Source organism: Tinamus guttatus, unplaced genomic scaffold (assembly GCF_059628265.1).
Source record: "Tinamus guttatus ecotype Peru unplaced genomic scaffold, ASM5962826v1 Tinamus_guttatus_pri_ptg000134l, whole genome shotgun sequence".
Taxonomy (NCBI): Eukaryota; Metazoa; Chordata; class Aves; order Tinamiformes; family Tinamidae; genus Tinamus; species Tinamus guttatus.
Window position 1 is genome coordinate 2,648,645 of NW_028288668.1, and position 26,685 is coordinate 2,675,329.

The following is a 26,685-nucleotide window of genomic DNA, read 5'->3' on the forward strand; positions in this document are numbered from 1 at the left end:
ATGCGATGAAGTACAGAAACTACAGACGTAAAATCTGTGACCTGTTCATGGAAAACAGCCCTAGTAGAAACAGAGTGTGTGAATGATTGAGTTAAAACTTTGATGCTTGATCCCCTTCTTCATTCACAGCCCTCCTCAGCAGCACCAGTCCTGCCAGACAGCTAGACACATGCCTGACCTTGAGTACGGATCTGCTGATGTAGGGTCCGAGGACTTACAACATAAGACGAGAAACAAAGACCTAATTGTTGATGGTTGTTTATAATGTTAAAGAACAGAACTTTTTACCGTGCACTGGATCTTTTAAAACACATTTTATAAAATATTGTATCACATGTTCCCTGCCCCTCTCTCTTTTCAGCAACCTCCTGGTTTGATTTGGTGTCCTTGTACTATTCAAATGCTTTCTCCTCCAAGCAGCTCGGTTCAAGCAAAACAAGCATGCTCTCTGTGAGAGGATACAGTTTTCCCAAGTCTCGTAAACTGCAGAAATTTCTTGGGTGAGGAAATCATTACGCTTTTATTTTTCACAAAATGAAACATCAAAATAACTTTTTGCATTACTTCCTCTTACATTTCAACCAATAAATAGAGGAGGTCAAAATGAGGCTTTTTTTTTCTTGTCATATTTCTAAAATATGAGCATAAAATGTGTAAGTAGTGAGAACTGTAAGAATTCAGGAATATCTCAGAGAATCTCTAGGTAGTAGACTTTTTCATAACTATTGTAACTGTTTATTCAAAATATGGGCATATTCAGATTCTTGTAGTAATGATTTAATCAGTGTATTTGATAAATTGCATAAAGATATGTAGATACTATCAAGCAAACCATTTTTGACTTCAAGAAAATCATTAAACTTGTAAATGTATCCTAAAATATATGTAACAAAAGTGTCAAGTTCTTCATTACAAAATCATGTTTAGTAAGACAAAAAAGTATGTATAACATGTTTTCTCAGGTAATTTCATACACCTAGTGTTTGGACTAACCTATCTTCTCAAAGCAAAATGAAAAACACAGTAAACAGAACTTCTGGAAAATATTTTTTATTATAAAATGTACAGTATAGTGACCTTATCATTATAAAACACTGTAATGTATCAGAGTCTTGTAAAGACCAATAATTTATAAAATGAGACCAAGTTCACTGTTAATCTTTCTAGTCTCATAGTCTGATTTAAAAATATATATAAAATATGTAATGCATGAATTTGACTGAAGCATCCTTAGTGACTGGAAAAGGTGTGTTCATATGTTACGGTAACTAATGTCTGAATTTATTTTTATTAAAAATAGATTACTCTTATTTACTAAATTAGTCTTTGATTTTGAACAGTTGATAGAAAAATGATCAGAAAAGTTAGTAATCATACTCTATAAGGCTAGATTATGTAAAAGCACTGCAGGGGATAAAGAAAATTGTGTCTCTCCAACAAAATACTAAAGCACTTCTATCATTGCAGCTCATTTATTATAGTTAATACTTCTTTGGCATTTTTAAGGTGCTTGTGAAAACAGGGGTAGCTTTGGACTATTGACAAGAAGAGTATTTTAGGTCTCGAGTGCTATTGGATAGCATGAAAAAACATTGTTTTAACCATTTAGAGACCTGTCCCAACAAGCTAGCCCCCTCAGTTTAAATACATCTATTGCCTCCTTCTACTGCAGGAAAGTACTACCATGTTGAGTACAAAAGCAATGCATTTTGTATGAAAATAGAATGAATTCCATTGTGTTCTTTTTTTTTCCTGCCCTCAGCCTTCCTGGCTCTGTTGCAAACAGTACTTTCCTTGTTGCACTCGCTTGGCAGTGACTTGGACATCAGTATCCAGGTAAAGGCACTTGCTTTAGTGTCAGAATATGTGCACATAGGTTGTTTTCGAATCGCTGCCTAGTATATTTTTAGCAGTGCATTTATAGAAGCCCGCATCTCTTTGAGCAGACTGCTGGATGACTAATGACCCCTGGGGGTGGAGGAATTTGTTTCCATACAGACGAGACTGAGCTCCTGTTGTCAGATGTGATTTGTCTGGAAGCTCCCACGTTATTTCTGCCTTGGGAATCCCGATGGCCATGCAGTTCAGTTTCACTGAATTTCCAGGGCGGGCGTAGATGACAGGTGCTGGCTCACTGGTGATGCGGGGAGGATAGGCTATCACGATGACGGGCACATTCATCACGGACGTGCCATACTCTGTGGACGCCTTGCACAGGTAGGAGCCCCTGTCAAACACCGAAGCCTCGCGCACTGTCAGCGAGCCGTTTTCCAGCAGGGAGAAGCGACCCACAGCCTGCGGAGCATCCAGGACCATCCCGTTGGGCAGCGTCCAGGAGATCTGTGCCCGCAGGTTCGGCTGGGTGATGCAGTGGAGCTGCAGAGTTTCCCCGTTAATGATGCTCACCAGGTTGTTGTACTGGTTGCTGATTTCTGGCCTGAGTCCCACCTTCAGGAAGACAACCCTTTCCAGGTAACCTCCGGCGTTTCTGGCCGTGCAGCGGTAAGTCCCAGCGTCCCCAGCGGAAAGACCACTGATGTGCAAAATCCCATCCCTCTTGTGGTAAAACCTGTGCAGGTGGCTGCCGCTGGGGATCTCAGTGCCATTGGGGATGATCCAGCTTGTGCTGGGCTCAGGGTTCCCCTGGACAGAGCAGTTCAGATTGATGCTGTGCCCGGCGATAGCAGTGATCCTTTCACTGACGGGGTCTCTGAAGGAAGGCTTCTCCACGTGGTCTGCGATGAGGAGCTGCACGATGAGCCTCGCTTCCCCCCCTTCATTCCGCCCAATGCATATGAGCTGCACTGCATCCGTCTGCCTCACTCCTTTGATGTCCAACGTACCGTTGCGATGCACAGTGATCCTGTTCCCGTAGTAGGGAGCAGGCAGGATTACCCCCTCTGGAAAAGACCACAAGACCCGCGGAGCTGGGATGCCTTCAGCTTTACAATCAATAAGTTTCCGGCTGTCCCTCATGGCAGTCTCCCTCACGTATGTTATTGCATTGAGATGCCCATTGATTCGGGGAGGCTGAACGTTAACTTGGATCCAGACTATTTTCCGATCTTCTCCAGCACTGTTGCGCACAACACAAGTGTAGTTGCCGCTGTCAGATCTTTGAGCCTTTTGGATGAGGAGGGTTCCATCCCTGTACACCTGGTATTTGTCAGATAGGGCAGGAATGGGCCTGTTTGTGGGGGAGAGCCAGGTCACTTTGGGAGTGGGCTCTCCTTTGGCTTCGCATGCGACGGTGACAACGTCGCCATAGGGCACGTTGATAACGACGTGTGTTTTGTTCTTGATAGCGGCCGGCTCGGCCACCACTTTGACGCGCACTTTCATCTCGTCCTTCCCGATCTGGTTCTCAGCGTAGCACGTGTAGTCCCCTTCCTCTCTCAGCCCGACGTCATTGAAATACAGGGTCCCGTTGTCGAAGACGACGTAGCGCTTCGTCCGGCTGCCACTGTCGTCCGACTGCATGAAGGTATTAATCATGCTGCCATCCGGTAGACCCCAGGAGATCTCGGGATTCGGCAGACCTGTGGCTACGCAGTCAACTTTCAGGTCCCCTCCGTACTTGACCTTATGGTTTTTCTCATTTTTATGCTCTATTTTGGCTGGTTTCATCATCACATTCACTTTGAGGACCACATAGTCATCCCCAATTTTATTGCGGGCCACGCACAAATAGTCTCCTGCATCTTTATCCGTGACTGAGTGGACAACCAAAGTCCCATTGCTGAACACTTTGACTCTAGTCTCCAAGCTACTGTGAGGAAAGAAAACAGGACATGAACTGCAAAATCAGGTTTTAGGAATTAATTATTCAGTGAAAACTGAAAAAAAAAAACCACAACCACCCCACTGTACTGAACAAAAATTAACCATTAGCTACAGTTAGATAATTAGATGATCAGAAATGTCCAAGCTATTCCCCATCCAAAGTAAATGAAAAATAATTCTGCTCATGTGCCACAGAGCAATGTGCAGCCCTCTTCAAAGACTTTAATGGTGTTATTTTTGACTCTTCTGATTCACATTGCACGTATAGATCTCCAGAGGTATCGTCTAATCTCCACCATTCTGTAGTATTTAGTAACATTCAAACCTTGGATCTCTGAATGACCTACTGTACACAAACCTATACAAACTATAATTACAGAGAGATTTTCCTTAATTCAAGACTTCAAGGCCCTTAATTAAAACAAACTACGATTAGCTATTGCCTCTGACCTCAAGTACTGCATTTTATATATTCAGGACAAACTCAAAGCAGCGAAAAATTTTGACTCAAAAATAAGCAGTATTAGAAAACCTTATCACAGTTATTTCAGGATTTCAAAACCTTAGTCATGAAATCTGGAAGAAAATATTTTTCAGAGTGACAGAAAGCTACTGTTCCTTTCCATTTTGCTATGGAAATGGCACACTGTGACAAAAATTCAGTTACTCCAAAGCCTCACAGATTTTTCTCAAAATTAGAGAACTGTTGTATTTGAAGAACAATCCATATAAAGATCAAGGGAGAAAATGACAAACGTATTTTGTTGTTATCAGCGAAGTATAAAATAAATTATAGATTTTGTGATATCTACAGGTTACCTAATTATATTTTCTATCTGTGTGACAAAAATTATGACTGTGTTCAGCTACTGAGAAAGCTGCTGTTAAGTGAGCACAGTAATGTGAACACATTCCTTATCTAAAGTGCTCAAAGAGTGACAAATGATTATTGTACAGAGCAGAAATTGAATTTCAGCACAGACACTTAGGATAGCTATTGCTATTCTTAAACACTAGGCAGATTTTTTTTTAAGCATCCATATGGAACATGATTTATTACAAGATAGCATCTATTTATTCAACAATATTTAAATGACCGGGCTACTTTAGAAAAAATAAGATGATTTATTCCCACTGGGATAATGTACAATAACCTGTACAATGGAGATTAATGATCCCATTTCTCTTGGGGAAAAGCAGGTACCTGTGCAATGCCATGCGAATTTTTAATTATGAAAAGAGGTGTTATTGAAGGAAGTAGCACAAATGGTGTGTATTTGAACTTTTGTCACTGGACTGTCAGACAGCTACAGATTGTCTGAAAAAAGAAACCAAAACATATAGTGACAATTTTAAATCTGAATCCTTTAAATCCTTTAAATCTGAAGCTGCCTTTTCAAAAGCAGTATTGTTTCCAGGCAAATGATGTTAAGTTATGGTATGGAATCTTTTGGTACCATTTTAAATTCTTCCTTTAAGGACTGAGAAACCCACTAAGGCTAAGAATGAAACTTGTACAGATATGAATGGCCTTTTCTCTACGTTCATCAAAGCTACAACTTAGCTGTAGCACCTCAGGTGACAGTAATTTACCTGTGCAAGGAATCAATCATCCTCTTGGAAGGCAGCCTCCACAATATCCGAGGCCAGGGGTCCCCAGAAGCGCTGCAGTCCAGACGCAGGACGCTGCCGTACGTTACGTCGGTCTTCTGAGGAGAGCTCCCGGTGATCTTGGCGTTGGATGCTTGCTTCCTCACGTGGAGCTGCACTACTCTCCTGGCAGCTCCCACCATGTTCGCTGCGACGCACTCGTAGCTCCCACTGTCCTTGGGAGAGACGTTGCGAATGTAAAGAGTCCCGTTGGGGAAAACAAATAAATTCCCATTGACAAACTGGGACGGTCGGATCTGCGTGCCGTCAAAGAGCACCCAACGGATGCTGGGAAAAGGCGCTGCTTTGGCAGTGCAGTGGATGTTAACACTGCTACCCTGGGGCAAGGAAATGTTCTCCAGTTTATCCTGCTGGATGATGGGGGGCAAGGCTGCAATGTGGAGCCTCACTGCAACGCTGTCAGCTCCTGCGGCGTTGCTAGCTACGCACTTGTACACTCCTCGGTCTGAAAAGGACGCTTGCTTGATAGACAGGGTTCGATTTTCATGGAGCATTACCCTGCTTTCTGTGGTGGTAGCTCTCTGCAAAATCCTCCTATCTGGGAAAATCCATGAAATGTGTGGGCTTGGAATCCCACTAGCCTGACACTCCATTGCTACAGTCTCTCCAAAATATACCGTGACATCTCGATAGCGGGAAAGGAGAATTTTAGGCTGGTGGGCTACGACTGAAAGGACAATAATCATTTTGTCTATGCCATGCAGGTTCTGAACAGTGCACAAATACTGCCCACGATCTTGAAGCTGAGCATTTCGGATAACCAAGGTGCCATTTTTCAAGACTTCAAACCTTTGTAATCTTGTGTTGGCTGTCATTAGAGCACCTAGGAAAGGTGAGAGGGAAAAAAAGGAACAGAATGTCAATGTTTTTGCTTTTAAGACATACACCACTGCTTTGAAAAAGGCTGATAGAAGATTTATTAGAACAAAACTACTTAATACCAACTACTATTTAAAATGAGTCATATTATACCTTCAGTTACTGTGCACTATTCAGATTGGTGTTTAATTTTATTGCAAAACTAATATACTAACTTGCAAACTTGCACAGTGTGGGAATGTTTGTTCTTTGGGATTCCCATTAAAACTTCGCATAATTTTCCTTCACCTTTTGCTTAAGAAGACAGACGTACAAATTGATATACAAAAAACAGATGCATTAAATACTAGTCATTTTCTTTTACTATAAAAATACCACAACATTATTTTTATCTATAATGATTAGCCACTAATAGATTATATAGACAAAAAGTATTTTAAATTAACAGAGTTATTCCAGTGTTTTGGACTACTCCTGCAACAGTAGTGCCTTTCTATGTGATAATCCAAGTATTTGTATCCTTAAAATTGCACGGAAAAACACATTTGTAAGTGTCTTACCTGTAGAGACTTTTGTCCAAGTAAGAAAAGGTTTGGGTTCCCCTACTGCTTCACAAGGGATAAAAGCATCTGTTTCAGCAAGGATGGATATGCTGTGAGATCCTTTCGTGGTAATTTTAGGTTTCTCTCCCAGTGTTTTGAAATTGTTGGGAGATTGGATTACGGTGGAATTGTGTGGCATTATGCCTCTCACATAAGGCACAGATGGAGCTTTTTGCTGGTGATTATGGATACTTTTAAAAGGCTGAACCGTGGTGGATATAGGTTGCCTCGTGTGCTGAGAGAGAAACACTGAGCTGGTAGTCTTCAAAAGCGGCTCCAGTGGTGATGTGGTGGTTGTGGTGTGTGGCAATGGAGGCACTGCAATAGCTGCAGCTTTTTGCACTGTAATCCTGGTAGGTGAGACCTGAACAATTTTCTTCTCATTTGCATCTTCTGGGATTCGTTGACTGGGCACCACTGGTTTAGGATGCACTCCTAACTGAGGTAATATCTTTGTTCTATTGAGAGGGAACACCGTTCTGGAACTGGGATGATAGGGGATCCCTGGACTTGGTTGTCTCCCCACTGTACCTCTGTTATCTGGGAGGTAGTTACTGCCAAAAAAAAATGTATTAATATTGTATCTGTTCTGACCTTGATTACCAAACTTGCTTGCAATGAGTGGATTTGTCCTGTAAAACGGAGTGGCTGGTGTCGTGCTTGTCGCATCTATTTGAGAAGCAGTGTGTTTTTTGTCCTGGATAGTATGTGCAGCATATGCTGTTATCTCTGGTTTGTTTGTGTAGTGAAGCGGCTGGTGTGTTATAAAATAACGAAACGAGCCTTGAGTTATCATATAAGGAGGCTTCGCTGTGCCTCTTGCTGGAACATGCCTTGGAGGCACCACAGGCAGTCTTTGGTTTAGGCTTGGTATCATTCCAGCTGGTGAATGGGGAAGGTTTGGATTTAGCAATAAACTATTGTTTGATCTGCTACTAAGCGTCTTTTGGAATGGCTCCTCTTTAGACTGCATGTTAATCCTGTTTTGGCTAGAGGATGGAGTAGGGTACGCATTCTGTTTGGAGCTCACCATCATTCTGCCACTGTCTGTTTCAACTTGCTGTGTCTCTGGAAACTTCACTTGATTGAAGGCATGACTATCCTTGCTGTTATAATAAACAGAAGGATGTGAAGTGCTTGAAATGGATGGGGGAAGAGTAGCAAGTTTTGTAAATGGGTCAAAGGCAGCAGATGAAGTTGGAGGCTTTTCAGTTGTCTGCATGATGAGATCATGATGAAATGCATGTGATACAGACTCCGTTTTATCCAGGAAAGATATTTTTGTCTCAGTTTGAGAAGGAATAGCAACATTTTTACTGGTTTCTCTAAGTGGAAAAGTTTGCGTTTTGGTTGTGCTAAAGGAGGACAAAGTCAGAATTTCCTGTTGCTGAGGTTGCTCAGTTATTGCTGGTGTTTTTAAAGGTACTATAGGATTCTGCAGCTCTTGTGAAACTGAAGGGTCCTCAAGAACTTCTGTTGTCCCAAGTGGAATGCTTAAGTCTATCATTGTGGGATATATCAGCTTGAAAGCTCCAGTGGTGATGTCATTAGCCACAACTTCTGAGTCAAAAAGAATAGATTCTTCTTTATATTCTGGGTAATCAGCTTTTGCAGATACTATTAAGGTGCTCATATGCTCAGGAGAAGCTGTCGTCCTTGATTGTTCTGTCTTACTATCTGTAACTTCATAATCTGCTTTAGTGCCTTTTCCTTCAGACACATGGTCTAATGAATGGTATGTTGGTACGTTATTTTGCTCAGATTTCAGCTGTTCATTTGACTTTGTTGTAGGAACTGTGTTATGTTCAACATAGGAGAATAAGGTTGTGGCAAGGGCAGTGGCTGGAAGTGCCAAGGTTTCTGGAGCAGTAGGAGCTATCACAGGCTTTGTTTCAGATGGAGAAGCAGTAGGCCTAAAAGAAGTTGTGATCTCCTGTCTGATTTTGGTCACCTTCTCTAAGACAATTGGATCAGTAACTTCTAAAGGACTAACTTCCAAGTGCTCCTTTTCTTTAGTATGCATTTTGACATCAGTTTTACGATCACCATCAACAGCTGCAGAGACACTTTTTGTAATACCTTCAACTCCGGATGTTCTTGGGATGACAGGCATTCCCTCTGTGGTTAAAACAGGACGGGGTCTTTGTCTTTGTCGGATTCTGTTTGGCCTCAATCTCCTTCTCCCGTAAGGCCTTTTTCTAGAATGTGGAGTAACAAGTAAGTTAGAAGATGCCGTTGTTCTATAGGGAGCTGTTGTTGTAGCCACAGAGGTCAACTTGCCGATGGAAGCAACTGGCATCCCATCTGCTTTTGTATGAGGAGCATTAGTACTTGTCCAAGTGAATGTAGGATCTGTTTTTGGACCAGGTAGGTTTCTATGTTCTACTCTTGTCTCTGGATCTTTCTTGCTCTGGACACTGATGGATGTGACAGCATGATAATTTGTATTTAACTCTGCAGTTTTTATCTGGCCTGTGGATACTTCTGTGTGCTGGTGTATCATGTCATTGCTCCTTTTTGTAACGAATGGAGAAACAGATGAAGAAATGATAGTAGTGGCTCTGAAATCTGTTGAGATTATCCTGTCCAACTTGGAAGTTGTGAACATTATGTTCTCTGTACCCAGGCGGTCCACGTCATCTATCTTCACATCTGTCTCCATGATGCTATGAAGATCTAGAGCCTGAGATTCAGCTAGGACAGTAGCATCAAGTGGTAGCTCAGCAAAAGCAGAATTTTCCTCTGATGTATAAGGTACAGTTGTAGCTCCATTTTCTTCTGAGGGTAAACTGCTTGGGATATTAGGGAAGTTAGTTACTAACTGTTTAATTAGAGGTTCTTCAGTGAGAGCATGGATATCTTCTTTGACTACAAGTGAATAATCAGTCTTGACATCGAGTTGCTGTTGACTTTGGGGTTGCACAGATACAGACACAGATACTGCAGTAGAATATGGATCTGATATAGAGGTTTCTACAGGGTATTTACTTGCTGGTGTTTCCAAAGTGCTACGGTCAGCGGAGGGTTCTGTTTCTGATTTTGTTAATATGGATTGGGCTGAAAATGCTTTAGTGCTGTGGGCAACGGTGTCTGAGGGCGGCTCATCTTCACCCAGAGGTGATGCATCAGCAGAAGAATCCAGCACATCAGCGGCTGCCTCCGAAGCAGGAGGAGGGCTCGCTGCCGGGCGAGGGACTGGGGTTGTTCTCTGCATGGCTGGTGGCAGGGCCGTCGTTGAAGCAATGGCTGTTGCTGTTGTTCTAGCAAGATTTTTCCCACGGACCTTTGCCAAAATGTCAGCCCAATGCTGTGGATTAATCTGCTTGTTTGCCATATTAATTCTCCTTCGAGATTCAAATACTCTTCGGCCTTCTGCAACATTGCTTTCTTGGATTCTATCAGTTCCTTTCCAGATCTTCATTTTCCTTCTGCCCTTCCTCCCCTTTTTAACTTGAGTCTCTGGCACCTTGTCACTTCTTTGTTTAAAGGATATTTCCCGGTCTTTCAGATGGTGTTTTTTTTGTGAGGTATCATCCACCCCTCCTGCTCCTGATCCCTCTCCATCCTCTACTACCCGCACTCTTGTTTTTGCTAAACTTTTTGAACTTGGGCGCTTTTTTAGTTTTATCCTCCTAAACGACCTGTCAGACACCATTTTGTTTACCATAACCCTTATAGCAAACTGATCTGATCCATGCAGATTGACAGCCACACATCTGTAATAGCCACTGTCACTGACATGGCTTTTTGGAATAAGCAAAGTACCATTGTTCAACATATATCCTTTTGATGAGTTTGATAAATCATTAAGCACACGGCTGTTTGGAAGAATCCAGCTCAACTGTGCCTCAGGAATGGCAGCCGCACTGCAAGGCAAAACTATTGGATCTCCAACATTTTTTTCAACTCTCACTACGTCTGTATCAGCTGGCTGAATAGATGGTGGTTGTACTAACAGTCTGTAAGCCATGATGTCCACATCATCTCTCACTTGGGCAATGCAGTAATACAGACCAGCATCAGTGTAACTCACTCCTTTGACTATTAGCTGGCCACTACTGAGAATGGAAAACCTACTGCCTTTTTGATTAAATGGTGCCTGCAGTTTAGTCCCATCTGGAAAGAGCCACTGAATGAAGGGGCTTTCAGATGCTTTCACATTGCAGCTCAGCTGACAGTCTGAACCTTCCACCACACTCTGCGCCACCCTTGTGCTGGCATTTTGCTCTATCATTACCCAGCTTCTCTGCTGCCTAATGTCCTTGGTATGAATCATCTGAGAAAACTCAGTAAAAAAAGATAGCACCACTTTTTTCCCTGTACTTTGGCGTCTGTTTAATTGGATATTTATGAGAGGTTGCATTATCCAGGACGGTTCAGATAGTATTTGTGCTTTAACACCTGTGTAGTAGAGAGCATCATAATCTGAGCCTTGCCTGTACCTGTAGGTCACTTTAGGCTCTTTGCTGAGCATAAGTTCCCTCTCTAGTTTGACAGGTACTTCACTGTAATAAGCTATAAGTTTCCATAATTTTTCATAGTTTTCTCGATTCATTGGACATTCAAAATCCAGTGAAACTGTAGCATTTATATCAATTTCTTGAGTCTGGATTTGACTCCACTGAATTTTGGTAGAGCCTGTTGGTTTCTTGATTTCACAGTTCAGGTGCACTACATTGCCATGCTCATCGGTCATATTCAAAGTAATATTCCATGGAGAAGACTGAAACTCTTCCAGAGGGAGCTCGTAATTGTCACTATCTTCTTCTTGAGTGCTACTATTCTGTCTCAGTGAGGACTGAATGATAGGTTTCCTACAGGAAATATCTTTCAAATTTTGAATATCTTCTTTGTGCAGCTGTTTCGGGCTGCTGCACTTAGGACAGAGCTGTCCCCCTTCGTAGGCTTTGTCCTTTTTGCATTTTAGAATACCTGTAAGAAAAAAAAGAAAAAAGATAAGCTCCCCAATTAACCAGAATAACAGGAGTTATAGAACTCTCAGCGTGCCAAATGACTGCACAGGGAAAACATTATACTGCAGGAACTATATGACAAGGTTTCTAAATTGTCATTTAAGGCATTGCAAGGTTTTTCAATTGGCATTTTTTTTGTTTTCACACTTGAATGGACCTGATTTTCAAAATGGGTGAGCAGTTTCCTCTAACTTTAATGATAGGTTTGAATGCTCCTTCGTAAAATTAGATCCACTGTTTCTGAAGAAAATGCCTAGAAACTAATGTGGTTTTAAGGTTTAAAAGGTCAGGAAATATACACTGCGTCAGAAAAAAAAAAAAAAAAAGCATAATGAGAACCTACCCATCTAAGTTGTGGGCCTTAAATGGAACAGGAGTCCATTCATTTTTTAAAACTGCAGCATTTACCTAAGAAATGCTGGACATGCTCATTAACACTCCAGCAGGCTGTTTATATCTTAACATCTGTACTGAAAACACACAAAACATAACACTGCAGCTGCCAAAATCCGCTGATTAGTTCTTGTTCTTATAAACTATTTGCCTGCAGTGGAACATGGAAGTGCCACGTTTTTTTCCCCTGACCTCTACAATACTTCCAATCTCTGTAGTAATAAAATAAAAAAACTAAAACAGCGAGGGAGTGCTAAAACAGGAAATATTTTTTTAAAAAAAGCAACAAGCAGCAATACCCTTGACTCCTTTCTCCTATTAATGCCAGAAAGACTTTTGCCTGCAAAATAACAGACGTATTTATTTATGTTGTTCTGCTTACTGTAATGTCAAATATTGCCTTACAAATTTAGTTTGGAAACACAATGTAAATAAAATGTGCCACAGATTTTCTAGATATAAGTGTCACTTGATAGCTCCTGAGGAATGAAAGATCTTTCAATATAAAGGCGGACAATATATAAATGGTAGGAGAAGGGGAAAAGAAAACCTGGCAAAATCGCATAGCCATTTTTTAAATTGAAAAATATATGGTATGTCCATTTGACAAATCTACTTTCATCAAAAGATTTTAGAAATGGAATTTTTAATTGAACCAGTCCATTATTTTCAGACTGAAACACGATGTTTCAAAGACAAGGAAAGCAATTTTCATGACAGAACTGGCACATAATCAACCCAGCAGTTACTGTACTGGTCGAAGGAATTTTTAAGTGATCACTAAAACAGCACTTTTATGACTCCACATTGTGAGCAACAGAATTTCCAAAGGAGCCAAGATTATAGTAGTATAAAGATACAAATATTGTCATATGTGAAAATGACGGGGATAAATTTCTTTCTCTATCCAAAAATCACTGTTGTAGCTTAGAAGAGGAACATAATTGAATAAAAACGACAGCAAACCGTCACTGTGAAAGGAAAAAGAATATTAATTAAATATTTCGCCCTTCTAACTTACAGTGCACCTTAAAAACCTTTAATACATCTACTAATTTGGATCAAGAAGCATATATAAGAATATCAACATGTAAAATAGCTAAAGTCAAATTTATATGCTTCAGCTACCAGTTCAATCAGGAACACACATGATATACATCAAAAAATCACACACTCTTAAAAGCGCAAAACTGCAATGAATTATGTACTCTAAGATCATCATGGACTCCAAATCACTACAGAAGCTTTATGACTTCGGGAACCATCTGAGGTATTTGCAGTTACGATTAAATGAAATTCTCTTTTAATACTGCAGTAAGCACTCACCTACCTGACATGGAGTGTTGGTGGAACGAGATTTGCAAAGCAAAAACTGACATCCCCCAAACCCATTAGTAAACTACTGATCTGGAGACATCATAAAAGTCACTATTTGTCCGATAGCTTGCTTCTGCACATGTCCAGAAAGAACTCTGCCTTTAGCTCTGCGATAATTCATTTCACATCTAAGTCTGAATGAAGATATATCTTCCTCTGAAAAACTGGCAGGATTGTAGGTGTTTGCTAAGAATATTTAAAACAAGTTGGCTTCCCCACAAAATAAAGTTGCAGTCAATAAAAAAAACACAGACATACAAGAAGGATGCCCAAATATTACGTAATAGCTTTAAACTTAACTGTCTTAAAGAGGACTCATCCAGGAAGCTGGAAACCTGGTTTCCATTCCCTCCTTAACCCAAAATGTTCAAATCAATTACTCTCACCTCCCAGGAGAGTGTTTTGTTAACAAGCTTTTTGACTGAGGGTAATTGCCAATCCTTTGCCGAAGCTGTACCGTTGGGCAAAAGAGCACACTAACAGCTTCCTACTACCAATTACAAACCTTACTAACAGCTTTTTCATCTTGAATGTGATTACCAATTCTTTGTTGTTGAACACTGAATTGTCGTTATTGACACATAATCACTCCTTTTTTGCATTACTTTTTAAATACATGTATTTTTTAGACGGTAAAGGAACACGATAGTGCACATAAACACTGTATAAGCACTGCAACTCTAGAAACTACAAAGCTACGCAAATATGAAGAACAAAGAAAGGACATGAAAATTAGAAGATGAAGAAGCATTGATATTTTCACTCTTACCTGCAGAAACTTCATTCCATTCAAGGAACCACTTTAAACCGCAGTCACAGGACCATGGATTTCCATGAAGATAAAGATTTTCCAGCAGTGGCATGCCTTGAAACATCCCTTCAGGCAAGGTACTAATAGCATTTTCAGACAGGTAGAGATGTCTTACTGTTGATAGTTTGAAATAATCAAGGACCATAAATGTTGAAAATGTGCTGGGGTGAAGCTGCTGGAGCAGATTTCCTTCCAAATGGACCAATCTTAGAGAAGTTAATCCATTAAAAGCATTTGGATGAATGAACTCAATTCTGTTGTGGTCCATGTGGAGTCTCATCAAGCTTGAAAGTCCTTGAAGGGTTTGGCTTGTTATGACTTTCAACTTATTGTAACTAATTTTGAAAACCTAAAAAGGAGAATAAAATGAAATTAGCTGGTTTTATATATAAACCCAAACATCATAATGAGTATGCAGAAGTTTTCCTCTCAAGCTTTTTCAACAGAAAGTATGCAGAAGTTTTCCTCTCAAGCTTTTTTAACAGAAAAATCACAGATGAGATTGTTGCTAAATATTAGTTGACATTATCAAGCATGATGTGGATGTATAATAACATATTCCCAATATATTTGAGGGAAAAAAAAAAGATACCTTAATCGATAAAACACTTATTTTCTGTCTTCTGTCACTCATGGGAGCTGTAATTTGTGGTATTTAGAAATATCTGAGCATACCTGTAGAGACACGAGATCTTTCAAAGCACCATTAGGAATATTCTGAATGTCATTTCCATGAATCATGAGCAATTCCAGTTTTGTGAGTCCTGCAAAGGAGTTTTCATATATAGACTGTATACTGTTAAACCTGGAAAAAAAAAATCACAACATTTTATGCACTGACTGTCATGGACCACAAATGTAAAACTAGTATAGTCTAACTTTCAGGAAAAAATGGACGGATCTTAGTGCATTGTTGAAGGGCCAAGAGTTACTGAAACATTTTTACAAGGCCAAGCATACTTAGTTCATGTTTACATTAAGATTTCTTTTAACTCAATTTGTGCCATTTTAATCATAATTTAAAAGTAAGAGCAATAAATAAGCATTTAAGTTCTAAGAGCTGTCAGTATGTTTTTCCATGCAGCTCAGGTTATGGAATGGTAATAAATTAATGGCCTTCAGCCAACAAATGATGCTATGGAGCCTGGCAAACTAGAAGGGCTGCAGTGTTGCCAAAACAGCATCTAACAATAAATGAATAAAGATTTGCAAAGAGAACATTAAAAATAGACATGTCCCAAAAAGCACTAGAAACAGAAAGCCATAACTTGCCTAGCTTACTGTTATAATGTGTAATTAGCTATACCAGTTAACGACAAAATCCAAGAACTGACCTTCCAATAATATACTTTGAGCCTGGAAACTTTTGTCAGAGAAGTAATATGAAATATCTGCTTTTTTGAAAACAATTCAATTTCACTTGCTGGCCTAATAAATCAGGTTTTATTTGCCAATATGGAAGCTTTAAGATTGGCTGCCTAGTTCTACATTTGGGGTTTCCTCAGGCAGACACGAAATAAAATGTATGAGCTAATCTGGGCATGAAGACCTTAAATGAAGCATTTAATTTTAAAGCTTCTCCCCTCCGCCCCCCCCCCCCCCCCCCATTTTCAATACTTTTCCTTCTAAAGAGAAAGTGGGGAGAGACAGAGAATGGCAGAGACACTAAAGTACTTTGAATATAGAGGAATCCTTTCCTTGTCATCTACGTAAAGGTTCATAACTGGTAAAAGTTTAGGCTGTTTTTTGTATGTTTAGTCCTATTGAAACTCTACTGTGCTAATATCTGAGATCTTATTTAAAAACTCTATTTCAGCAGTAGTCTTCTAGAGCATATGAACTTTGCTAAATAGAGAATTTTCATAAAGTATGACCAGTTACGTATCCTAAACCTGTATCCTAATCGCTTGAAAGTGGAAATATGTTAAAAGGTCTTTTTGTAGAGTGAAAGACATGCATCATCGGATAGGTAACAGCGTCTCTTCTCGGGGAAGAAAACGTCTCAGAGGGAAATTTAGAGAAATAATTTGGCACACCATGATGATGCAAGCAGAAGTGAATGATAATATGTTTTTCAATATGGGAAAAAAACTGGGAGGGTTGCAGTTTGATACGGTTTGTAGATACAGAGTATTTATTTAAGAAATGTGATCCAGAGGGAAACAAAGACATGGATGTCTGGGCATATTCTATAATATTTTTATTTTCCTACCAAAGGTCTACGAGACATGTAAGGTCAATTGGAGACAAACACACTTTGGACAGAATTTGGCAACTCTGCTTTGCAGCTTCTCTGGCAACAACTTTTAAATGAACTTGCTGAAATTACTCTCCTTGGTGCTGTATGTGTCTAGCTAAGATTGATTCAGGCTTCTTTGTGCATATAATTTCAGCTCCTTAGTGGGGACTATTAATAATTATGCTGATAACATATGACCTGAAATAATATTGAGAACATCCCTCGCACTACAGAATGTCATAAAGGGGACCTAATTGGACAGTCATTCCATACTGAAGGAATTGCACCATTATGCATCATTCCATTGACGCATAACTCCATTGAGTTGCTTGGATGACATCAAAATAGGAGGAGAATTCAGACTTCTATGATAAAAATACATTGATTACAACTGCATTTTGAGAATAAGATTAGGCTTTAGGTGAATAGAGCACTGACAAATAAGAGATGGTTTAAACTACAGAGGAGTAGTTTCACAGAATCATAGAATGCTTAAGGTGGAAGGGACCTCTAGGGATCATCCAGTTCAGTCCCTCTGCACACGCAGGGTCACCTAGAGCACGTGGCACAGGGTGGCATCCAAGCGGGTTTTGAAGATCTCCAGAGAAGGAGACTCCACAACCTCTCTGGGCAGCCTGTTCCAGCGCTCTGTCACCCTCACTGGTAAGAACTTTTCCCTAAGTTCCCATGGAACTTTTGATGCTTTAGTTTCTGGCTGTTTCGCCTAGTTCTAGCAGTGGTCACCACTGAAAAGAGGCCAGCACCATCCTTCTCACTGCCTCCCTTGAGGTACTTACAGACGCTGACCAGGTCTCCTCTCAGCCTTTTCTTCTCCAGGCTGAGCTAGTTTAATCACTAGTACAGTCACTATTATCAGTCATAACATGATCATTTACAGTTTACAGGCAATTTTGCATGGGGGTTTATACCAAAGAAGGAGGCAGCTCTGACATCAAGTAGAAGAGAGCTGAGACCCTCCTTCCGTGCTATGTCCTACAACGGTCCTACACACTTTGTGGTATGCAATGCACAAGCTGTCCCTGCCTTCTCAGCCTGGCAGACAGATGCGAGCTGGAAATATCCTAGTGGAAGACAAGCTGGAAATATCCTAGTGGAAGAAAGTAAGCTGGAGTCCGAGCTCTCTCTCCTCAAAAAAAGGGATTTTTTTTTTTTAAAAAAAGAAAATTTGTCTTAAAAAAAGTGCCTGCTTATACTCAGCTTAAGTTCCTTGGGGAAAAAAAAAAACAGCTCTTATGTCAGTGCAATAGCTAAATTTTATCTCATTATCTCAATGTGCTCTAAGATGCTACCTGGCTATGCTACAGAATCTATTCCTATCACGTTTTTCTATATCAGGTACCACATGCAACATTTAGTACAAATCTCACAGTAGTTTTTTTTCCAATAAAATTATTGAAAGAATAATAGAACACAAAGCTGGGCACCATCTGCCCAACACCTCCGCGAGCCTCCCCGAGAAGCGCACAGGCGGCTCTCTGTACGCACCCCAGGTTGATCCTCTCCACGAGCCGGTCGATGGCGGCGGGCACGGTGGCCAGGGAGCGGAAGGTGCAGTGGACCTCGGCGGGCACGTAGCAGGCGCAGGGCGGCGGGCAGGCGAGCGCGCCCCGCGCCGGCACCAGCACCAGCACCAGCATCAGCACCGCGGAGAGCGCCGCCGCGGCCCGCATCCTGCGTCCGTGGGGGGAGAAAAGAAGGGACAAAACCGGTGTTTTTAATATCGACAAGCACGCGGCGCTGCCTTCTCCGTGGTGGTGAGTTTGGCGCTGCTGCTGTGCGCGCTGTGCGCTCGTCTTCACCGGGAGGTTGGCCAGCTCCAGGGGAAGCTCGCGGTGCGAGCGAGACGCCGTGGCTCCCTCTGCAGTCAACGAGAACCCACAGCCAACCCACGAGTTTTCTCGGTTATCGCAGAACCACAGAACGGTTGAGGTTGGAAGGGACCTCTAGAGATCATCTAGTCCAACCCCCTGCTCCAGCAGGGACACCTAGAGCATGTGGCACAGGGTGGCATCCAGGCGGCTTTGGAAGATCTCCGGAGAAGGAGACTCCACAGCCTCTCTGGGCAGCCTGTTCCAGGGCTCTGTCACCCTCACAGTAAAGAAGTGCTTCCTCACATGGAGATGGAACTGTCTGTGTTTCAACTAGCTAGACATGGTACAAACCAGCCTCCTGAGGTGCTCTCCTAGCCTAGGCACCTAACGTTTAGACAGGACACACACTTTCAGGAGGGTAAAATTAGGAGGAGGAATGAATCCCCTCCACCATTTACGTGGGAAGCCGTATCACTGGTGGGAGGTAATAGGACTGAAAGGAAGAATTGGCAGCCAATATACCTGGGTTTTGTCACCCCTTGGCATGCACCAGCTGTGTGATGCTGGGCACACACATCATAATCACAGGCAAACAAGCGCTGAGAAGGATCAGAACTGCTAAAAAGACACCACTGAATCAGAAGCGTGAGCATGACCCCCACAGGAAATGTAAACATGAACTCTTGTATTTCTCATCTTGCCATGTCTCCACACCCACGTTCATACTCAGACACACAGCTGTATGTATAAAACTGGGCTCTTCGACACAAAGGGGCTCTCAAAGAAGCACGCTGTGCTGGAACAGACAGGAAAGTGCAACTGCCACTGACCTCGGGCACTGATCACCACTGAAAAGCAGGATGATCGTTTATGCAGATGTCCAATTAGAGGCTGCACAGACTCACTCTGGACGAGTGAGTCTGAAATTCTTATTGCTCCAGGAGAATTTTGAGCTCCTCAGATTAAAGCCATACAGGAATGCAAACTGTTATTAGTAGCAGAACACTAGTCCTGCCGCTGTTGTATAACAGTGTGACAAGCAGGGAAAGGCTTTCATTCCTACCAGATCTTATTAATTCCATTACATATTAAGCCTTAGTACAAAAGTCAATTTTGCTCAGATCTGCTAGCAATAAGACGCATACTTTTTATTTTCTAACATCATATGCAAACCATTACAGATCAAAAGAGTGGCTCATCGGGCCTGAAGAGGTTTCTCAAATATCTGCGGTTGAGTTAATGAGACATCCACTGCCCTTTACAGGGAAAATACCTCTGAATTTGTTTTAAGAATACTCAGAAGCCGTTCCCCTTGATGCTCTCTTTAATGAATGCTCTCTTTTTAAGTATAATAATAATTTAAAAAACACTAATGAAAAATAAAAATACAGAAATAACAGAGCAGTAATTAGGAGCGTTTGGAGAGGCCGGGCGCGCGGCAAGCGGCTCCTCTACCGCGCGGCGGGCGGGCGCTGCGCGGCGCCGCCGCGGGCCCCAACGGCCGCCCGCCATTGGCTGTGCCCGGCGCCGCCGCGCGCCGCGGGCAGCCAATGGGCGTGCGCCGCGGCCGCGCCCTCCGCGGCGGCCGTTGGGGAGCGGCTCCCAACGGGCGGCGGGGGGTGCGCGCGAGGTGCGCGGAGGGGACGGGGGCGACGCGACGGGAAGGGAAGGACGGGGCGAACTTACTTGGGGCGCCCGGCGGCGCGGGGCCGGCTGTGCCGCTGCGCTGCTCGGCCGCGGAGACCTGCCTCGCTGAGGGCTAGAGCGCCCGCCCTCGCGGGGAGGTTTGCGCGAGGCGGCCGGCGGTGCTGCCCCTCCCGCCGTGCCCCCGCGGCTGAGGGGCGGGCTGGGGGATTTTCTCTCTCTCTTTTTTTTTTCTTTTTTTAAGTAGTATTTATTTTTTCTCCGCCGAACTCGCATGTGCTTCCCATTACGGAAGAATTTCCCTCGGTGGCTGCGGGAGGGCGAGCGCGCTGAGGGCGGGCTGGCGGCCGGGGCGCCCCCCGCGGCTCCGTGTCCCCCCCGGCCCGCACCAGCTTCCCTCCTCACAAAGCGGCGAGCGAAGCCGCCCCGCTGCGCGGCGCGAGGGCAGCCCCCGAGGCGGCGGAGGGCCGCTTACCTGCAGGCGGGCGCGGGGCTCTCAGCAGGCGCTGCCCGCCGCCCCCATGGCCGGGCGGCTGCGGGCGGGCGGCGGGCGGCTGGCCCGGGCTTAGGGCTCCTCATCGCCTGTCATCGTGCGGAGTCCGCCTCCGTGGCTGCCGCCAGCAGGCGACGCGGCGGAGCTTGGGCAGCGCGCCGTCCTTTATTATTACTATTATTGCTATCAACGTTAGTACCTCGACCTACTGCTCTTTCCTGCGGGCGCTCGCGCTTCTTCGCGTGCCCCCAGCCCGGGCGCCGTGCGGTGCGTGCGGAGTGGCGAGGCGGGGCGGGGGGCGCCGCATGGGCACGGGGGCGGCTGCGGCGCTCGCTGCCTGCCTCCCGCTGCACGGCCGCGGCGGGCGGAGCGGCTCCGCGCCGCCCTGGGCGGCCCCTGGGCGGGGAAGGTGGGCGCCGGGGGGGCCGCGGCGAGGGGAGGCCGGTCCCCGTCTCGGCCCGCGACGTGGAGCCGGCGGCGGGGTCGGGAGCTTCCCCCTCGAAATGTGCCGCGGCGCCGCTTGCACGCACGGGGTAGGTGTGCAACCCAGCCGAGCTAAATGCGCTTGGGTTTATGCTCTGTAGATCAGCCATGAATTGCTTGCTGCCTCCAAAATCCACCGGAGAAGATTTCAGTTCCACTAGGGGAAAACTGGAAGCATTAAATCGTTAAAACTCACCTCCTCGATTTCCCTCTTTAATTAACAAGCTTAATTCTGGTCCAGGGGAGAAGGCAACACGCAGATTTCCACGGAAGACCATTTGCAGCTCCATCATCTATTTGCTTCCACTCAGTGATTTTAGGTATTTTCTGTTCTCTAGGTAGTATAGCAGTTACCCCATTTATGCTAGAAAAGCAAAGAACTCAGCCTTTCAGGACACAGAAGAGTCACAGAAACCTGTTCAGATGGTCCAAAAACATTGCAATCCGCTCGAGCTTTGTCTTGGAGCTTTAAAGTTCCACCAAGTCAGGTAAATTGAGTGAATGTCGGTACTATCAAGACTGCCTGTACCATCACAAATACACAGAATCAGCACCTGAATTAATCAACCATTTTTTTGGTCCTGAACCTGTGACTGGAGTGATTATCAAAAGTGAGAGAAGAGAAAAAGAATCGTGCTGCAACTGCTTAGGGATAACCTGTTGACAGCATCTGAATCTGCCCAAGTCGCATCTTCCAAATGCACTCATAAACATTGTTTTGGAAAAGAACTCATAACCGCACTGTTAGCCATGGAGCTTGTTTTGAAAAACCTTGCCATTTAGCTAATGAAAGCTGGGCAAGTTTTGAAAAAGTAGCTCAAAGAGTGGAACTCTTTTGAGTTCTAGTGCACCGCAAAAAAAAGTTTCCACGATGTTCAACAACATGCAGTATTTGGTCTCTACTGGTGCATCATCTGATCCCCCTGACCTACCCCAGTAAAATTACAGTGTTTACAGCCAGTGTAAGTACAGCCAAGAAGAAGCTGACTTCACTGAGCTCAGGCTGAATAAAGCAGCAGAGAGCCCTTTGTCTGTTTAAAGGCATCTCCATACCTAATCTGATAGACTGTAATGACAGTAGGAAGGAGCTATTTTGTCTGAATAGACATTATCTTTTGAAAAAGTGTTTTTAAGTGAAAAACCTAAAAGTAGTGTGAAGAGTGATTCTACTATTATTACTACTCAATCTGAATTCATTTAAACAGTCCCTAAAATGCTGTTTTTCACTTCTTGTAATATATCACTCTCATTTTCACTTTCTGGTCATTACCGTAGTGCCTCTGAATTAGACACCAGTTTTCTCTCATGCAATGTTGCAGTGTTACAGTGAGAGGTTGAGCACACCAGTGATGTGACCTGTGTTTATACCACTGAACTTCAGCTTTGTTGTTTTTGGAACTTTCTTTTGCTCAGAAGACTTTTTCTGTGATTTTTTTTCACAATAATTGTGTTGACTGGCAATAGGTGACAGATCATGCAGGTCACAAAGGTACAAATAGAGTCAATATTGCTGAATCTAAATCACAAGTTGAAGTCATGAGCAATAATTTTACAAAGGACTTGTGAATAAATGCTAGGATGAAAAAACTTCACAGGTGGCCTGCTACCAAAAAAAAAAAAAAAAAGTAAATTTATTTTTCTCACTTCCCTAAAGCTGTAAACTGCTTCAGAAATGTCAGTATCCATAAACTTGGGGTTTGAAATTTGAGAAGGGATTTACTTCAAAAAGATGGGCTAAGATTTGAGGCCAATTTCTTTGACTGTATTACACAGGAGAATAAAGATAGGTCAGGTGCCTGTCTTCCCTTGTACTGTGTACAGGCATTGATCTCTACCTGGTCCTCCGGATGCTCTTTGTCCTTTGCTACGTGGCAGGATTTGACCTCCCCAGCAGCTTTAGGTGTGTGTGCCCGAACGCTCTTCTGCCTGGGGGTTCGTCGTGCAGGAGCTCAGCAAGCTGTTGAGTAGCAGTTTGTGAGTAGGATGTTTGTAGTTCAAGGCAGTAGCGGCCTGCAGAAGCCTGGTTTGTATGTGTGGAGTGAGGGTAGAATAGGATGGGGCTTTGGGCCTTTTTCCCTTACATGAATGAATTCTGCTTTTATATTTTAAGAAAGTTATCACCACGTTTGTAGCAACGGAATCCATGAAGGCAGCTGCAGTATTACTCCCATCATGCAGATTTTAATATAACCTAACTTTCAGAATAAGGGGTATCCATTTAAGTCATAGTCTTACAAATGTATCAGTCAGGTGTTAAGGTAGTGCAGAAATGGAAGCTCACAAATGATAAAGGAAAAGGGACAGAGAAACTGATAACTGTAAATGAGAAGAAGTTAGCGGGCTTTCAAAAAGCCAGAAATCTGAGCACCACAGTGAGTTAGGACTGCAGATAACAGAAGCAACTGTAATAAAAGTTTGTTCCCTTATAGATAGGTACAGACCAGTGTCACCACATAGAGAGAAGTTGAGTATCAAGGTTTTTGTTTTTTTTTTTGTTTGGTTTTAAGCTGAGAGATAATGGCACTGGTTCCTGAAAGCCCTACTCTTTAGTGATTTAGACTATTGGAAACTTGTGGTTGAGAGTTTGCAAGAGGAAGATTGTGTGGCCACGCTTACATGGGGGGTAGTATCTTTTTCCCTCATGCTTCACCGATTAATCCTTATTCGCTGAACCTTCGAGGAAAGATACATTTTCTGCTATTTTTATCCTTGTAGCTGCAGTTCCGTAATGTCGCTGCCCTCCGTGAGCACGGAGTGCTCTCCTCTTACAACCTCCTTCAGACAACTCACCTCTTTACCTTGCCTTTAGGCCTCCCTGTTTGGAATTGTTTTTTCATCTCTTAGCTACTTCTTTCCCAACTTCCACTGACATATAGAAGTGCCTGGATATAGAAGTGATAGGATTAAAAATTCAGCCTTCCCTCTTCTGCTCCCATACCATTGTTCTCACAGTGACTGAGCAGGGCTCTTAGTTTCTCCTGCTAAGCAGCCTTACGGAGAAAGGAGGCAAAACACTGAGCCTGTGGGTTTTTTTGAACAAAACAGACTCTTTGAAACTGAATTGTTTTATTTGCTCTAGGTCAAAGAAGAGAAGACCAGACATCACTGTATTCCTGATGGATGTACCTGATGGTTTGCCTTTCCCAGCTGCTTCCCAAGGAACAGAATGATGGAACCCAGATAACTGAAATACAGGGGAAAAAAAAGAAAAAAACACAGTTTTTTAGTAACTTCCACTGGAGCTGGTAATAGATTAACTCTCCTCTGTATCACCTAGCAGAGAACAGAAAATAAATGTCCACAGATTGCAGATGAATTAGGACCTTGTTTAAATTCCAGTAATAAAATTAGGTGTCTTTAAAAAAGGTGATGGACTGCATTCAATTTCTCATGCAGAAAAACAAACTGTTAATTTGTAGAAATAATACTGGAGTGCTGTCATGACTTGTTCTCTACTTCTCTTTAGACCTTGGGTATTTTTATTGGGAAGGTATGCTGACTTTAGTGCCATTGCATGTGTTTCTTCTGTTCGTTTTTGACATTTCATGTGTTTGTATTTGTCACAGCCCTGGCAGCACCAATAGGCGTCAACGGTCCTGACCTCCTTTTCCCAGGGCCTCTTCTGACCACTGTGCAGAGCCCAGGAGCCCCATTTCAGCGTGGCCTGGGGCCACAGGCACCCTCCTCCCCGGTGCCAGAGGAGTCCTGGTCCTCTGGCCACAGCTGTGCCCATTCTGGGCCATGGATGCAGCAGAGGCAGACCCCAACCTCCAGGCTCACTTCCCACCATGACCTTGGACTTGCCCAATGGGCTCCTGGTGAAGCTGGCCATAACTTCTGTGTTGGGCGTTACAGGCCTGTGCCGCGGCTGCAAGGCCCCAGCCCTGCGTGATGTGTTATCATGCTCGTCTCCTGGCTCATGCCCCTTAGGGAGCATCTGGCCCTGCTGCATTCTGACAGTACTGTAGTGCCTGACAAGGTCACTGGCTAATTTGAGTAAGTGGTGCTTAGTAAGAAGCAGAACAGGGTGGGAGGGAGATCAGTTATAGTCCAAGACCCACTGAGTTTGCAGAAGAGAGAGGCAATGGAAGGAAGGGATCTTACAGGTCTTACTAGTGATCCACCGAAGCCTTGCACAGACCTTATCATTTCTTCCAGCACCTTTGGGCATCTCTGCATGGATGGCTGCAGCAGGACTGCAGATGCTGGCATTTTGTAGCACTGTTAGCTTGGTACTGTGTCTGCCTTTTCACAGTCTGCTTGCTTGAGTGTAGTGCTACAACAGCACACACCTCTGCACTGACTCACATCTAGAGACCTTGGAGTGAAAGCCAAGCAAATGTTTATCTACCCTGATGCAGCTACACAAAACTTTTTGCCCCTTCCACGAACTCAGTCTAGCCCGCTTGCATCTTGCTCGTCTGAATATTGATCTCTATGAAAGCATGGAGGTCAAATTCATTCCTCTTGTCATACTGAGAGGTGCTGCACTGCTTTACCTTTGTGCTCCAAATGACAAACCGAAAGGGCAGTAAATGATGTGACAGCTGAGAGTACTAACAAGTAGAAGTATTTAAAAATGTGCTACAATGAGGAGGATGAATGCAGGAATCTATTGTCATCTACAGTGAGAGATACATGTGGAGAGATACATTTGGAGAGATACGTCTACAGTGCGTGGCTTTTGTTTCCTCTGGTTTTTATGCCCTCTTTGTCCCTTTCATTCTGTTCCTATTTTCCCAGTGAAATAGTGTGAAGAGGAAGAAGCCAGGCACAAAATAATCCTATCAGATTGCTGATATTATCTGGGGGTAATAATGCTGGGGGTTGAAACAGCTGTCTGGCATTTTATTTGCTAAATCTACATGTACATAACAAAGGCACTTATTGTCAGATAAAGAATTAGCCAAGGAAGAAAACAATTGCTTCTTTTCAAAACAAAATATTGCACTATTATTGAAATAAAAGAGGTGGTGAGAACTCTACTTCATTTGCTTTCTTTCTGTAGCCCAAAATTCAAGATTATTAAGATATTTATATATTAAAAAAAGAAAAAAAGTAAGAAGTATGGCAGTCTGCCATAAACACTGTAGGTATTTCACTTCACTGGGGTGACTGTGGCTTTACTGTATTATTTGGCATCGCAAATCACAAAAAGTTTCTCCAGTTCCCCAGTCCTAATCTCCCCTACCACTGTTGTTCATGTCATGCTGAAGAGCAACATTTCAAATAGAAGAACAAATCCTGTCCTTGCAAGTCGGCTGCCAATCAACTGCTCAACCGCACAGGTTGCTTTTGCCAATGAAACGGAGCCAAACGCTCAGCGCTTAGTAGTCTTCCCTTGAAGATCCGTGCCCTGCGCACCCTTCTGAGGTATGCCTGAAATGCGCTGCAATCTGCAGGCGCTCCACATTGCCCATGTGAGTCTTACACCACTGAACTCAGCCTCCTATTAGCACATGCTGTCCTGACATACGATCCTTTTCATAAATTTGTGAAAGTCCTTTGCAAAACTAATTAGACTTCTTTGCTCTCTTCATTTCACTGGAGAACTATTCCAGCATA

General features: G+C 43.2%; 1 protein-coding gene and 1 long non-coding RNA gene across 2 annotated transcripts in view; both read right to left on the bottom strand.

The window, feature by feature from the left end:
• The window catches only part of LOC148595246 (uncharacterized), a 371,889-nt gene that overhangs the window by 328,552 nt on the left and 16,652 nt on the right, over positions 1-26,685 (bottom strand). The gene's annotated exons all lie outside the window — the stretch shown is intronic.
• Positions 1,035-25,072, bottom strand: MXRA5 (matrix remodeling associated 5). The gene is made up of 8 exons (XM_088521856.1): positions 24,889-25,072; positions 20,837-21,277; positions 18,175-18,547; positions 15,105-15,234; positions 14,388-14,778; positions 6,834-11,807; positions 5,377-6,277; positions 1,035-3,769 (listed from the first exon to the last, which is right to left on the bottom strand). The coding sequence occupies exons 1-8, from the start codon at positions 25,070-25,072 to the stop codon at positions 1,858-1,860; spliced, it is 9,306 nt and encodes a 3,101-aa protein (XP_088377982.1). The 3' UTR covers positions 1,035-1,857.

Excerpts from the sequence above, each read along its gene's own strand:
- MXRA5 (XM_088521856.1), bottom strand. The coding sequence starts at position 25,072 with ATGCAGCAGGGCCAGATGCTCCCTAAGGGGCATGAGCCAGGAGACGAG. Across the intron at positions 21,278-24,888 it reads GGTGGGAAGTGAGCCTGGAG|TGGAACTGAAATCTTCTCCG; the intron begins GTTGGGGTCTGC and ends GTTTTCCCCTAG. Across the intron at positions 11,808-14,387 it reads ATGGAATGAAGTTTCTGCAG|GTATTCTAAAATGCAAAAAG; the intron begins GTAAGAGTGAAA and ends TTTTTCTTACAG.